At 45.4% G+C, this 16406-nt stretch overlaps 2 protein-coding genes across 5 annotated transcripts in view; one reads left to right on the forward strand and one right to left on the reverse strand.

The window, feature by feature from the left end:
• Positions 1-16406, forward strand: part of STAT3 (signal transducer and activator of transcription 3) — a 284749-nt gene that overhangs the window by 92022 nt on the left and 176321 nt on the right. The window lies entirely within an intron of this gene.
• The window catches only part of ATP6V0A1 (ATPase H+ transporting V0 subunit a1), a 55550-nt gene continuing 47275 nt past the window's right edge, over positions 8132-16406 (reverse strand). For all 4 annotated transcript variants that reach the window (XM_063138751.1, XM_063138750.1, XM_063138749.1 and 1 more), the window contains one exon: positions 8132-9840. In XM_063138751.1, the coding sequence (XP_062994821.1) occupies positions 9747-9840 (94 nt within the window). In that variant the 3' untranslated portion in view covers positions 8132-9746. The remainder of the gene's footprint in view (positions 9841-16406) is intronic.

A 16406-nucleotide genomic window follows, 5' to 3' on the forward strand; every position in this document is an offset into this window, starting at 1 on the left:
GTGGAATGCTGACAGGTGGTGGTGGTGGTGGTGGAACTGGGGCGTGGGGTGGAATAGAGTGTCCTGGAGAAGAGCATGGCTGACTGGGTAGATCCTGAACGGAAACACTCCGCACTGCGACATTTTGGTGCAGGTCCCACTTGTAATGATAATACTGCAAATTTAGATAGTGCTTTAGGATATTCAAGGTGCTTCATATAGATTATTTTGTAATCCCTGCAACAAACTTGGGAAACAGGCCATTTTAGTATTCCCATATTTAACATGATTGACCAGGGTGGGGTGGGGGGTTTCGAAAAGATAAATGTTCACTAGGTGATGATGTCTTTGGGCCAGTCACTATCACAGGATTGTTGTGATTATAAAAGAGGGGAGGGGGGATGCACACAACCTTGAGGTCTGTAGAGGAAAGGCAGTGACTTGATTTGGATGACACAATTGTCAACAGTTGCTTAAATAGTCCACTATTGACTATTATGTCATCTGTCGGTGGGAAACCACAACACAGTTGGTTATTTCCCAGAAATAACTTAACACAAATAATCAACAGTGTGCAGAGTTGATTATCTGCACAACTGTAGGTTATTGTGTCATGTGGCGGGCTCCGTTGATCCCCCCCTTGCCTACAGAATCGTGAGGCAGGAGCAGCAGAAACTTCATTTCTCTGTATCAAGAAGAATGTTCAGATCTTGTACGGTTTGTTGAAGCCAGCCAGAAGCAAAACAAATTCCAGAGCCCTTAGCTCCTGCTAGCATTTCCTACACACATACAGGTGAGGCCAATGATTTTTCGAACAAGCAGGGTGGGGGGTCCTAAGGAATTCTGTTTGGGCACTGGTTGCATCAGTATTGAACTTCCATTGTTACACAGAAGAGTTTTGGGGATGTATACGCTGAACACTATTCAGCCATTTGGATCAAATGAAGATTGGGACATTGGGACATGTAGCGGCAAGAAGGAGGGTGGTGAGGTGGCAACCGCACAAGTTGTCCCTTGCTTCAGGCAACACGAGGGTTTGCACCAGCTCTGTCCATACCGGCTCTAAAAAAACAGATTCCCTTTGGAATGCAATCCTGTATCATACACACACACACACACACACACACACACACACACACAGAGTGTATAGAGCAGTTTCCACCCTGAAGTAAAGCCAAATGGTCAAGCAAAGTTGAGGAGGGTGGCCAGATGCAAGAGGGCATCTTGCATCTTTAATAGTTGTGTAGAAGGAGAAATTTCAGCAGGGGGAGATAGGTATGCAAGCTACACCTGCTGAATTTCCCTCTCCTACACTTTTTTGTTGTTTATTCGTTCAGTCGTTTCCAACTCTTCGTGACTTCATGGACCAGCCCACGCCAGAGCTTTCTGTCGGCTGTCGGCTGTCGCCACCCCCAGCTCCCCCAAGGTCAAGTCTGTCACCTCCAGAATATCTTCCATCCATCTTGCCCTTGGTCGGCCCCTCTTCTTTTTGCCTTCCACTTTCCCTAGCATCAGCCTCTTCTCCAGGGTATCCTGTCTTCTCATTATGTGGCCAAAGTACTTCAGTTTTGCCTTTAATACCATTCCCTCAAGTGAGCAGTCTGGCTTTATTTCCTGGAGTATGGACTGGTTTGATCTTCTTGCAGTCCACGGCACTCTCAGAATTTTCCTCCAACACCACAGTTCAAAAGCATCTATCTTCCTTCGCTCAGCCTTCCTTATGGTCCAGCTCTCGCAGCCACAGGTTACTACGGGGAATACCATTGCTTTAACTATGTGGACCTTTGTTGTCAGTGTGGTGTCTCTGCTATTAACTATTTTATCAAGATTTGTCATTGCTCTCCTCCCAAGAAGTAAACGTCTTCTGATTTCCTGGCTGCAGTCAGCGTCTGCAGTAATCTTTGCGCCCAGAAATACAAAGTCTGTCACTGCCTCCACGTTTTCTCCCTCTATTTGCCAGTTATCAATCAAGCTGGTTGCCATAATCTTGGTTTTTTTGAGGTTTAACTGCAACCCAGCTTTTGCACTTTCTTCTTTCACCTTTGTCATAAGGCTCCTCAGCTCCTCCTCGCTTTCAGCCATCAAAGTGGTGTCATCTGCATATCTGAGATTGTTAATGTTTCTTCCTGCGATTTTAACTCCAGCCTTGGATTCATCAAGCCCAGCACGTCGCATGATGTGTTCTGCATACAAGTTGAATAGGTAAGGTGAGAGTATACAGCCCTGCCGTACTCCTTTCCCAATCTTAAACCAGTCCGTTGTTCCGTGGTCTGTTCTTACCGTTGCTACTTGTTCGTTATACAGATTCCTCAGGAGGCAGACAAGATGACTTGGTATCCCCATACCACCAAGAACTTGCCACAGTTTGTTCTGATCCACACAGTCAAAGGCTTTAGAATAGTCAATAAAACAGAAATAGATGTTTTTCTGGAACTCCCTGGCTTTCTCCATTATCCAGCGGATATTGGCAATTTGGTTTCTAGTTCCCCTGCCTTTTCTAAACCCAGCTTGTACATCTGGCAATTCTCGCTCCATGAATTGCTGGAGTCTACCTTGCAGGATCTTGAGCATTACCTTGCTGGCATGTGAAATAAGTGCCACTGTCCGATAGTTGGAACATTCTTTAGTGTTTCCCTTTTTTGGTATGGGGATATAAGTTGATTTTTTCCAGTCTGATGGCCATTCTTGTGTTTTCCAAATTTGCTGGCATATGCCATACTATTAAAAGCACAGCAGCCCTGTCCTCTTTTGCAACTGTTATGATCTGTATGTCATGGTACAATGCAAGGGATGAAGACCCTAATCTCTGGCATTACATAAATATTTGGCCTTTCTCGTCCTCCTCTACCCTACCAGCCCTGTACACAGCATTGCATATGGCCATGGAAGTAGGGCGGTATATTTATTTATTTATTTATTTATTTATTTATTTATTTATTACATTTCTATACCGCCCAATAGCTGGAGCTCTCCCTACTTATACCTCCCTACTTCCATGGCCACTTCATGCAACCAACAAACAGGATGATCTGGTTCATGGGTGCGACAATGAGCGTCATCAGACGAGCGTTTTATCACACGCTCGTTACTGGCCACTTACGCTTTTTCGCTGGTCCTTTTGATGCCATCCGCTTCCCACGCATCTCCCGCTCCTTCTGGTCTTTTTTCCATCGTAAAATAAGACAGAGAAAATCCGATTTTGGGGGGGCTATAGCAAACCTTGCCGTTTCCTGCTGTGTGCAGGAGAAGCAGCGCGATAAAAATGCCCACTGAATGAGCCACATGGTTGTTGCTTGCTTCCTCTTTCTTCCCCGTGTGAAGAAAGAGAAAGCTGTTAGTCGCTACTGTGAGACAGAAGCAGGAGGCAAAGCGATGGTAGGGAAACGCGATTCCCCACCCCGTCTGATGACACTGAATAAGTTTGTTAGCCATTACATACCACAAGACTGTCTGCTGTCTAATTTGTGCCCATTTATTCTCCTGCATAAAGACTGTCCAGTTTGGCCTATGTACATTGCAGGAGGGCATTTCTGACACATGATCGCATATGCCACATTTGAAGATGTGCAGTTGTATGGTCCTCTGATAGTGTGTCTGCAGCTGTTTGGTCCAGTTATAATGTTATTTGGGTAGATGTGGGGGAAGAGCTGGCAGGGCTGTTTGTTACAAAGCCAATAATGTGGGTTCCAATAACGTTGTCTGTTTGGGGTGGTCCATTGTTGTATGTAAGGAGCTGTTTGAGATTGGCAGGTTGTCTGTATGCAAGTAAAGGCCTCCCACCTCCCACCTACTGCCTGTGAGAAGTGAAGATCGGTTTCCAAAACGGGTTGTAAGTCCCTGATGATGCATTGTAGTGGTTTAAGTTGGGAATTAAAAAGTAGAAAGGTTTTAATCTCTTTGTACAGATGTCTCAAACGTTGAGACATTCTGTTATATTCTGTTATATCAGCTCCTGAAGAAGGATCGGCAGATCCAATACGTCGAGCTTTTATTCAAAAAGCCTTGTAACAATACATTTTTAAATGTTTGAGACATCTATACCAAGAGTTTAAAACTTTTCAACACTATAGACCAGCCTTCCTCAACCTGGGGCGCTCCAGATGTGTTGGACTACAACTCCCAGAATGCCCGCTGGCTGGGGCATTCTGGAAGATGCAGTCCAACACATCTGGAGCGCCCCAGGTTGAGGAAGGCTGCTATAGAATCTATCTTCCTTTTTTTTGGTTTCATGTAGTGTTTTTCCCCTCATCATTTTGACTTAAGTTGGGAATTGACACAAATGGAGTTCTGTTGTTTTCTCTCTTAGGCCTGCCCTGTAGCAGGTGGCTACTACAGAACTATATATGCACAGATTGGGGGAAGGCTGCCTTAATTCTTAGCTCCAGCATTCCTCACCTGTAAAATATGAATATTAACTGGTTGTCTTTGACTAGGTGTTTGTGCAGCTCCACTGGCCACTTGAAGCATTTTATGTTAGAATCCCTGATCTACAGTATCTCAGATGATGTATTTGTATACAGTTTATGGGGTGCAGCAGTTGATTAACTTCCCCCACTATTTTGCACCTGGCTTTGGGGTTCTAATACACACAGTATTGACAACCCACCCACCCCACAAGCCGAAAGTCTGCCCACTCCTGGCCCCAAGGGCAAGAGGAAGGCAACTGCTGTCGCTTGGACTTGCCAGCAGAGGACAGTGAGACACCATGATAAAGTGGGCAGGGGGAGAGAATTGTATAGACTAGGGAGGGGTGAATCTCTGTCCCTTAAAACAAAAAACAGAGGAAAGGGGAGCATATAACAAAGTAGCAGCCCCTTGGGCCAAAAGGGGAAAGGCCAGTCTGACTGTCAGAGAAATTTGAGGGCAGTGTGACAGCTGTGTAAGCCCACCCCAGGGCAGCAGGAAAGAAAAGGCGAGCAAGCCAAGTCTTGCTCAAAACAGTACCAGCCTTTCCAGGCCTCCACCAAGAATGCCAGGGCACCCAGCCATCATGTCTGCTGTCCATGCCTACCCACCCACCCCACACACTCAGAGCGTGCCAACTGCAATCCGCAGGCTTACACTCACTCACCCCACTGGTGAATTTCTTTTAAAAAGAAGTGCTAGAACACAAGCTGCCTTGGAACACGTTCCTTTCTGAAAAGTGAACTTGACTACCTCTTGGCCTTTCAGAAGTGCTCTTGCTCAATGCATGGGATAGCAGAAGTTTCTATCTTTCTTTATAATTACCAAGTCGTTTCCTCACTGTTGTTCCCAGACTTAGAAGGGGCTGGCGAGTTCCAGTTAACGCTCTCGGGATTTTTATTCCCAAACGGGGAGTCTCCATTACTCCAAAATCCCTGCATATATGTGTATGTGACTTGGGGTCTTTTTGAACAAGAACAACTCTGGGGTTTTTTATTATTATTATTTAGCACCATCAAGATGAATAGCATTTGGCAGAACAAAAGAGGGCAGGTCCCTATCCCAAGGAACTTACAGTATCAGATTTGCAACAATAAGCACACATGTACAGCAGTATAAAAGGTCCAATAAACTGAAAGGTTTAGCCAGGCAGATTAAGGTAAGGGATTTAATGGAGGGGAAAATTTCTGGGGTAGAAAGAAGAGTTGAGTGGCACCAGTATGTAGCCCTGCAAGGCTTGCTTCTTTGTTATTCCAAAGACGGACATCAACTGCGGAGTGGGCTTAACAATATGCACCCTTAAAGGCATCTTGTTCCCCCAACTTCAAACAAAAAAGGCTTAGTGTTAACTCAAAAAGTAACAGTGGAATAGAAGCAAACGTAAGACAACATGTGTCCTATCAAGCTGAATTCTGGAGGATGGGTGAATAATAGCAGTGTTAGTGTTCTATAGCAAACAGAGTGCCCTCTGGTATCTTAAAGGAAAAAAGAAATTTGTTGTGGCGTAAGCGTGCAAAGCAAGAGGGAGCCTACAAACCAAGGTTTGCTGCAGCCCATTCTCAGTCACTACATCTGAATGGAGCAGTGTGATTGAGCTACCCTAGAGTTTGCAATGAAAAATAGAGGTCTATTATCTACCATAAGTATACCTGGGATGAGGCTATGTATTTGTCTGATAGGCTCACTTTCAGTGTGCAGGGAATTTTGTTTGCATCAAGGGAATATTTCATCATGCAAGTCTTCGGCCCAGCTATCCCCTCCACAGCCGTTTTGCTAGGCTTAAGTCTATGCCAACGTTGTCCACCCACTCCACCCACACATAGCACATGACTCTTTCCCCCAGGAAATGTATACGATTCAGTGGGCATCTGGTAAGCAGCCCAGCATTGCAAAACTCTTCCAGAGAAATAGCATAGCACAAGCTACTCCATCCGTCCAACGACAGATTCTTCACATGGTTGGGACAGAGCCGACAGCAGGAACACACACACACATTTTTATTTCTCCGCAGACAGAAGCATAGTGAAGTCTTCACAGGATGCATAATCCTAATATCAAACTGGACGATCTTGGGTCACAAAAGCGTCCAAGAATTACAGGAGGAGGAGGATTTAAAGGTAGTTTAATTCCAATACCTGTCTCCCAAGCCTGGGTCTTCCTGGCATTGACAAACTCTACTCTGTTGCAGCTCAGTGTTTCACAAAAAGAAAGCCCAAGTTTGAATAAGTTTTGTATCACAGTCTCTTTTGAAATGGGGGCTCTTTTCCAAATTTATTCTGCCTTTTTTCCTGTAAACACTCCCCCCTGCCTCATCGTAATATGTTGCAGAGAAGGATTACGCAAAGGTCCTTGTGTACAATCATGTACCTGCAGTCTCTGCTGCTATGGGCAGAGAACTGGATTGGGGCACGATATAACCCTGGCATTTGGAAAAGACGTCGGTCGCCTCCTAAACGGCATGCTCCTGGTGGTTCCACATAGACCCATCCTCCAACTGAAGTCCACCAGGGGAAGAGCCTTCAGTGTGGTGGCCCCCCTCCTATGGAATTCCCTGCCTTTGGAGGTCAGGCAGGTGCCAACTTTATATTCCTTTCAGCGCCTCCTGAAAATGTCATTATTCCAGGGAGCCTTTCCTTAATGACCAGCCACGGTTCGCTGTACATTTTGCTTCTTTTAAAATCTATTTTAAAGTGTTTTATTCTGCTTTGATTTGATTTTGTACACCGCTCCGAAATTTTCAATGGGGAGCAGTATATAAATATTGTAAATAAATAATAAATAAAACCACACACAGGGAAAGACTTTTTGATCAACAGCAGCAGCTCTTGCAAAATCAGGTTGGAGTGGTGGAATAATGAGGAAGTAGGCAAATCCCTCAAAATGAAGGGAATCAAAGGGAATCCTTTGCTAGAAGGCATTTCAAACTAGCTATGGAACGTGGGTGAGAACTCTATTCTTCCTTTTATGTCACTCATGCCAGCTGTTCTGTCGTTGGAGAGGAGCCTCTGATCCTGCTAAACTGCAAACCTTGAAGGAAAGACTTTTCAATGAGTGAAGCAGATCGTGCTTTCATGGAGTGGTTCATACCACTTGCTGCAATGTGAACGTCACTGACATCTCAGTTTCAGCAGAGGAGCTATTGGGAGACAGAGTAACTCCTCCTTATCCCCCAGCAAAAAAAGCATGAACTGTAAAAAGAAAATTCCCCCAAACACAGCTGTGTTGATAGAAGGCACGGGATATACCTTCCACTTGCTTCATAAAATAAGGAAGGAAATGCTGATGTTTGTCCTAGCAGATTGTAACAGGAAAGAGTCTAGGGCACAGCTGAAAAGCCATGATGGGCCAGTTGTATGGGTGCAGTCAGCAAGGGTTCCTTAGAAACGAAGAATGTGACATTTGGCAAGAATTCCGTTTCTACAGAATCGGAACTTGTGGCTACAAAGATAGGTTGAAGTCTCACAAGCCAGAGAGGCAGCTGAGTAAGATTACCCATGGTTTCAGTGGCTGGGGGCAGGACTTCAGCATAGCTCTGTTCTTGTTTTACTGCTAAAAAGAGGCATTGCAGGAACAATGCAGAAAAGATCCTGCGGATTACAAAATCAAGAAAACCTGCAAAATTTGTACAATTCCCGGAATTCAGCTTTTGGAATGCCTGAGTGCAAACCAGGTATTTTTAAGCTCACAGAGCCCTGCCCCTTCCCCATCTTAAGCTCCAGGAACATTCGAGAACAGAACACAATTGCAGTTTTCACATCAACTTGTTTAATAGACACAATGATTGGCTGATAAGGACCGCAGGGAAATTCACTGCATGCTACACTTGTCCAAAACAGCAACAGGTAAACACATTGACAGGCTGCTCTGCATCTCACACGTACACACGGCTACACCTGGAACTTCAGACTCTACTCAAGAGCAAGTAATGGATTAGCATCTTTCCATAGTTAGCATACCAGGTCTGGGCTCTTGCCTTAAGTGCTCAACAGAAGTGCCCCAAGGTTTCCTAATGAGACACTTCTAGAAAAGTGCACATTTGTGTTACACAAAACACACACACACACATTACATAAATATACTGAGCTTACAGAGGCATATAAAGCCCAGCCCCTTTCCTATGCCAAGGCCTGCATAAAGAAAAGGCAGGTGTTACTCTCAGGAGATTCCTATTTTCCAAGGGAAGCCCTTCCTAAATATACGGCTGATGCCGCTTGCCAGCTTATTTTTTCCTTCAAACACTCAGTGGTAAATGAGGTAAGAACAGCTCAGTAGCAATGAGCAGCCCTGCCCATCAGAGTTACATGTGAGTTTCCTAGAGGTGAAAGACCCACAGTTTCCTTGTAACAAAACAAGCTGTTCAGAGTTTCAGGCAGGTTTAGTCAAAGTTTCCTTATTAAGTAATCCTGTGGAGCCAAGTGCAGGTCAGCTACACAAAGGGGCAAGTAGGCTCCATCCCTCCCTGGCTTGCTCTCATCAGTTCCAACAATGCCAAGTTGTTAAGCCATTTGGGGTCACCTTTCCCAAAGAATCATTTGCTTTCAGTCCAAGTTTCCTAGAGGCTCACACCCACACACATCTGAGGAAGCAGAGGGGGGACTTGGCGACAAATTTTAGTTTACAAGATGGGAGCGCAAGAGCAAACGGAGCAGGAGGAATTGCAGCTCATGCTCTGCTCAGAGGTCAACATGGCAGAGATATGTGGTGCATGCCAGTGAGGGGCCTCTTCTGTTGTGCAGATGCTTTTGTGGGATTTTAAAGAGACAATTTTATGGTGCTGATTTAACTGAGGAAAGGCACAGTAGAGAAAGGCTACTATAAGCAACATGTTCGGACATATGACTATCTTTTGGATCACAACTTTTGGACAGCCCAGATCTGAGCTTGTAGAAGGAATCCTGAATGCTGTTCAAGATATCAGGAGAGACAAGTTGTATGGTTGGTTGGAGAATTGAGAACCTCTTAAATCAAATTGCCAGAAAATTTAAAGGAACACACAGGACTAGAATCTTGGGTTGCTTTTTGCTATTTGACTGAGCTTCTAATGTGCTTGCTTGGTATACACAGGTCGACTGAAGTTCAGGATGTGCTTCTCCTCTGTCTGTACAACCTGAGAGACACTGGCAAGATTACAATGCAGTATTTGCAGCATCACCGCTAGATTCCTGCGGGCTCCCTGTCTTTCTTTTTCATTCTTCCTTCCTTCACTGAGGTGTTTGAAAAAAGCAGGTCACTGTCACACTAGCAGCTGGTGTCCACAGCAGGAGAGCTACACAACTTCAGACTATCACACAGGCAAACACACACACATACACACATGCAGGGTGGGAGTCAAGTTTTACTGCCAGATTTCCGATCATTAGGCCTCATTCATCAAATCTCCCATCACGGATGTTGTCGAATGAGAAAGGGAGGAACTTGAACCCGGTACCCATGTAGAACTTGTTCTGAAATTCCACCCTGGTGAAAGAAAAAGATACAAAAGAAGCAAACAGTCATCAGCTGCAGTCTCAATAAAAACACCAGGTGGTTTGTGGTAGTTTTTTTTAATTCAAAAGTGGCAATGACCTTATCCTTGCTATGATCTTTATGTTTTACTGCTGCTAAGGATTGTTTCAAATATCCCATGCCCAGTCCAAGTTACTTCCCTTCTGCCTTTGCTGAAGATTCAAAGTGCAGCAGATGCAAGCAGATAACTGCAAGGACTGAGGGGTGGAAATGGGTTATGCGATAACAATGTCCTGCCCCACTAACATGTGGAACATTCTTGCAAGGCCACCTTTGGGTTAATGATGCCTTCACGTTTTCTTTAGTATGGACAGGAAGGAAGCCTTCTCTCTACTACAAAGAGAGTTAGGAGCTTGGCTTTTTTAATGCTACAGATGAATTGTGTGGGGGAGCATTGTGTGTATGCAAGCTCATGTGTGCTCATGGACACACAGAACTACGGTACTTTGACTTAATCCACTGAATGGGCTTAGGCAAGTCAGTCTCTCACCCTCACTTTGCCCATCTGTAAACAGGAAACAACACTGATCTGGTCCGTGGTCTGTTCAGAGTGCTTCTTATCCAACGGATACCCAAGTTGCCATCCCCTGTAGCCTACACATCAGACCCATTCGAGTTTCTAACATACACACACTTTTCTTGTGGGTTATATCATCACCACACTTGCATGCCACCTCCCTGCAAGTTGCTTAGGGTGACAAGTGCAGGTTATCATATTTTATCCTTCTCATAGTTCTTCTCAGGTAGCTTATGCTGAAAGATAGCAATTAACCGAAGAGTATCATTGCTGAGAGTGGACCTTGAACCTATTTCTCCTCAAACCTAGTCCAAGTCTGTCAACTAAATCATGCTAACCCTTAACAGGGAGTTACCCAACATGTGGTAGGCATCAGATTCCCTCTTTCTCCTCCACTTCTTGCAAGACTGAGGATTGCATCCGCACCAGAAAGTTTTGCAAAGATGTCACATTCTCTCACTGGTGCCACCATGGAAGGCCACTGCCCAGATGCCAGAGACTTGGGTCTCCCAACCAGATTAGTGTTGCTGCTATTTTATTTATTTATTCATTTATTTTATTATTACATTTTTATACTGCCCAAGAGCCGAAGCTTTCTGGGCGGTTACTGCTAGCATGCCCACATCACTCCATAAGTTCACACACACACACACACACACACACACACACACACACACACACACACACACATGTATGTGAAAATATAAGACTCAATTAGGAATAAAATGCATTTTACAAAGTGAAAGGTAAAATCTTACATTTTGGCAAAATCCTACATTCCAGACTTTGTGCTGGAATCCCATAACTCAAAGTAGGATCATAAACCATTTCAGAACTGTGTGGCATACCTCAACTGCACCCCCAAAAAATATTATCAATGCCCATCTAAACTACGGCATGTGAAACTTTTTTCTACTGGAACAGAACAATCCAAAAATCCCTCTTAACTAGCAACTTTTCAACCATCCTTATCTTAAGGGTGCAGCAGAGACACACCGGAGAAGGAGGCAGAGACCTGCGTTCCAGGATCAGTTTGTTTCTCTTGCTGTTCTGCCGTTTCCACTAATGAACACAAAATGTGAAGGGGGTGATACTGGTAGGCTGCCCAATCATAAACAGGGACCAAACATGGAAAGAAAAACCCCATGATTCATTAAGAAAACAAGCCCCGTGCTCTTCTCTTGGCCCTGGGGTGAGAAACATTTTCCATCGCTTTCCCCTGCCAACTTCAGAGAAAAATCAAGCAAGAGTTGATTTGCTACTGCTGCTCCTCCAGGATGGAATGTTTCAAGTCATCAGCTCTTTTTGGGACTAACATCCATCTTACATAGATGAGAGAGACTGCAGTTTTGTTCGGGGCAGGAAAAAAACAAAATGAAGAGGTGCAATGGAACAAAGAAAGCCTTCTATATCTTTGAAGGCAAATGGGACACCTTGCCAAAGAAGGAAAAGGGGAATACCTGATTTAGTATGCACTAATTTGAACTGGCCTTTCTAATCCTTGCAAAGTTTCCCATTTTGACTGTACCAGTAACCTCGATAGTGTTCACTGTGCCGGGGCTGTACCACTTCAGACTGTAAGTGGGGACCCACAGGACTGAATGCTCCAACACACACACACACACACACCCCACGAATTCTGCAATTGGAAAACTAGTGTATCAAGGAGAAAGCAACACCTGAACCCTTCTTCCTGACATGCCAGTTCTCTTTGTGTGGGGATTTTTTTGTGCTGAGGTTCAATTCCATGAGCCCTCATTTGCAGTCTGAAGTGGTACATAGCAGACAAAAGTCCATCACCTTAGTGAGCATTTAGCTGTAGGCGAAATCAAGGGTTCAAGAAACTAGGCAAAACATTTATCCTTTCCAAAACACAACCTGGTGATGGGCAAAGGGGAAGAAAGGCAAATGAAGGCCAGAATGCATAGATGCCACCAGGAAAGTAAAATTCTCTGCATGTGACCTCTTATAAACTAAGGAAGAAAAATCACTGCGAAGCAAAGGGATGGAAAACTAGAGCAGCACCCGGCCACCGTCACTTTCCTCACCCCCGCCAGCACTCCCACATCCCTCGGACAGCTCCTCCCACTGAGGATGCCAGTTGCACTGCCAGTCGCACAGCATTCCCAACGTATCCAGAACGTGCCAGCTGCACTTACAGATTGGGAACAGCTGCACGCGTTGCTCCTCTTCACTGGTTTCACTAATTGGCAGTGTCCACAGAGGGCAGGGGAGACTGACCATATTTCAAATGTTAAAAACGGTTGCCATTGAGCATAAAAAGGCCAGCCAGCTTCAAGACCAACGTCTGTGGCACCAGGCCTTGCATGATCAAAAGGCAGGCAAGTCATTTGTGGTTTCTCTGCCAAGAAAGGGGGGGGGCTCCCCCATCTCAGTTTCACTGCCCTCCAATGGACAAGCAACAATCCAGCCCGGGAACATTTATGAATTGCCAGCCGACAAGTCCAGGGAACACAGTGTCTAGAAATATGACCTTCCACTTGCCCCCAGGAGTGGCATGGGGAGTTGTGAGGCGGCGCTCCAATACACAGGCTTGGATGGTGTGGGCAGCTCACAGAACTGGCCCTCTCTACTCCCCCCCCTTTTCTTTTTTGCAGAAGGCGGGGGATGGCCAGGACCAGGTCAAACATCGCACCCACAATTCCAGAGACCCTTGCATAATAACTTCAGAAGAAGAGGGGCTACCTCTGGTGATTTACAGCTAAAGGAAGAGCACTCTGCACTTATTCAGAGTTCATCTCCCTTCTTTGGAGATAGTAGGAGCAGAGAAACACAATCCCCCTGTTCTGAATCAGCTCAGATTCTGGGATACTACTAAGTCCTGTATCAAATTAAGTCTGCACGCACACACATGCACAGAGAGAGAGAGAGAGAGAGAGTTCCACAGAACACCCTCTCCCCCCGCCCCAATGGAACATTCAGCTCCTTCACGCCATGGAATGTACAGCTCCCCACTGGCACCAAATTACCTGCTCCTGCTCCTGCTCCTCCCCCGCCCCTCTTGGCCCAGCCATCTGGAGTCCTGGTGGTTCCTTGCTTTTAGCCAAGAGATTCCAGAGATCTCTCCCCCTCCAACTGGAACAAGTCTCACCTCCTGTGCATTATGTAACCCTGTCCAACTGGAGAGCTTTCTCTCTTTTCCTGGCCAGAGTTATCTTTTTGGAACTCCGCTCCCTAACCCCGTCCCAGTTGAAGGGTCCGCCTGCATGCCAACTTCAACACACTGATACACGCCGTGGGGAGCAACACATTCCCATCGTTGTCTTTTAAGTGACAGAAATGTGACATGCGAAGTGTCCTCAGAGTACATCCCCACCCTGGCCTCCCTTTCAGCTATCCTGCCTCTAAAGAGATAAAATGCACCAAGCCCCAACCCTCTCTCAGCTGCAAACTCAGTGTCAAAAGGACCCTTTGTGCAGTGAAGGAGGTACCGCCTAGTCAACCAACAGCATTAACGGCATGATATATGCTTGCTTCCCACACAACCATGGAGATAAGGACGCTCCAGCTTCGCTTGTGACATTATTTGTTTTTCAGCCAAGGCAACCATCTGTCTGGAATGCCGTTGCCTGAAAAATTACTATATAAACCCATCCCAGTTGGGAGTGGTAGAGGGAGAGTCGGAAACTATTTTTCCAGAAATTTAAAGAATCCACTCTGTTCCTCCTTGCAGCAAAGGATGAAGCACCCACTGCTTTGGAATTCTCAGGGGAACCGACATGGCTCTGTAGTTAAAGCAGACCCTTTAAATGCAGATGGTTCCAAGTCCAATCTCTAGAATCGCCAATTAAAAGGAGCCCAGAGAGAAGGGCTTGCCATTGGAGAGCTACTGTTGGAGTACTAGGCTAGATGGACCAATGCTTAGACTCAGCTGAAGCATTCACGCATAACAGTAAGCCAGGAATCCTGGCTCAATAAACCATGACGTGAACAAGCTAGATGCTGGCGCATGCAGCCGTTTTGTTCCTCCCTTGACGTGACAGGTAAACAAACTAGAAAGGGTATTGTTTTCTGTGATGGTCAAAGCCAGGATTGTGGTTAAATGTGCCTAGACAATTCAAGATGCATAGGACAACAACAAACCCTGGCTTAAACTGTTTTACAAGTCCTGGCTTGCTTAGCAATACTTAACCATAATCACAGATTTGAACCTCACCAAAAAAAAATCCCGTTTCTGGTTTGTTTACCTGCTCACATGTAGAGATGAGACGAATAGGAAGCAAACCGACTGCATGCACCAGCATGAAGCTTGTTCATATCGAGCCTATTCAGACAACACACTAAGCCATGGTGGTTAAGCATTTTGAGCTAAACATTATGGCTTAGCTTGTTGTGTGAACCATGACTTAGCGTGTCATGTGAACCATTCCTAACCATGGTTTAAACGCACTATTTACTGCAAAGGGGTTAGCTGCCTAAACATGGCTTAGCGTTTTGTCTGAACAGGCCTATTATGGTTTATAAAGCGAGGGTTCTCAGCTCACTGTCACGTGTAAACATAGCTAATATAAAGACAGCTCATTAAATCCAAGGTCAGTTAAATCAATAGATCTCCTCTCTCACCTCTACCTTTGACAGTTAAACATCACCATCTTGCAAATTCTCCCTAATAAAGAGAAGAGCTACAGAAGTTTCCATTTGCACAACCAAGCTTTAGATTAGTCACCTCATCAGTAAATTTCCAAATTCCTCCCCTCAGTAAAATGCATTTGCCATAGGCTTGCACTGGATTTTTTTTTGCGTTGGGGGAGAAGCTAATGAACTCAAAACAGCTTTTTAAAAAAGCCTTCTTAAGCAAGCTTTCACTACAATGGAATTGAAATTTGACAATTTGGAAAGGTGTTTATAGAGGGAGGGAGAGAAAGTTCATTTATTGCATTGTACTTCCAACTGCACGATCTATATACAATTTTGTGCATTTGGTAAAAATGTTGAGAAGAATTGTTTGGCATCCGCACACCAACAACTCTTCAGATAATGATCAATTGTTGCAACAGGGAATCCGTCCTCCCTGACTCCAGCTACTCACTCTATTAACCGAAACCACTTTTGAAAGAACTCGTCTCTCTCTCTCTCTCTCTCTCTCAAGCAAAGTCTTCCGTTATAGTAACCTTCCCCAACCTGTTGCCCTCCAGCTGTGTCGTACTACAAGTCCCAGCATCCCCCAGCCATCTGGGAATTGTAGTACAACACAGCTGGAGGGCACCAGGTTGGGGAAAGCGGAGTTAGAGTCACTCAGATCACCAGTGAGGATTCCTGCAAACGCACAGATATTGACGGCGACGGCTGCACTGCACAAGAATGACTCAACGGCTCCTATCTCCAGACACAGCTGGCCCGGCTGGAAGCTTTTTGTTTTGAACTTGGCAAAGAGAAAAAAGGGCCGGGCGAGGAAAGCGATCCCCGGCCTCAGTGCAAGATCGAGATAATGGCTGATGTCATGATTGCTTGGGGTGCAGCTGCTATTGTTCCATGAAGCTGGGCTTTCCTGAGGAGGAGCGAAGCCCAGCCAGTCATTCAGCCCCTGAAAGTCAAACAGGGCAACAAAACCAAAGACCACAGGCAGACCAGAGAGTGAGGGAAAAGTCAAAGCCGGGTTAAGCTAGATTCTGGAAGAGAATATGTAGCTGTTGGACAGAAGGAAGCTGCTCTGGTATACAAAAATGAGGATCTGCAAATTTACTCTCTGTCCACATGGGCAGTCAGACACTGTCTCTCCCCTGCAAAGACATATAAGGGCAGATATAGTCTTGCAGAAACCAATTCAGAGTCAAAAATAGCAGTCGTCAGGTGTTACCCTGTGCATGGAGGACTATTGCATGAAGGGAGACCTGAACTGTGCCTCCTGGCCACAATCCCACGGTGGTGCGCTGAAAGCCTCACCCCCAGATGCTTGTGTGCTGAGCACAATCGTCTGCAAAGGGGAAGCCTGTGCACATACACCTTTACGTACACAGGCTTCATCACTGCAAATATCTGG

Source organism: Elgaria multicarinata, chromosome 11, assembly GCF_023053635.1.
Source record: "Elgaria multicarinata webbii isolate HBS135686 ecotype San Diego chromosome 11, rElgMul1.1.pri, whole genome shotgun sequence".
NCBI lineage: Eukaryota > Metazoa > Chordata > Lepidosauria > Squamata > Anguidae > Elgaria > Elgaria multicarinata.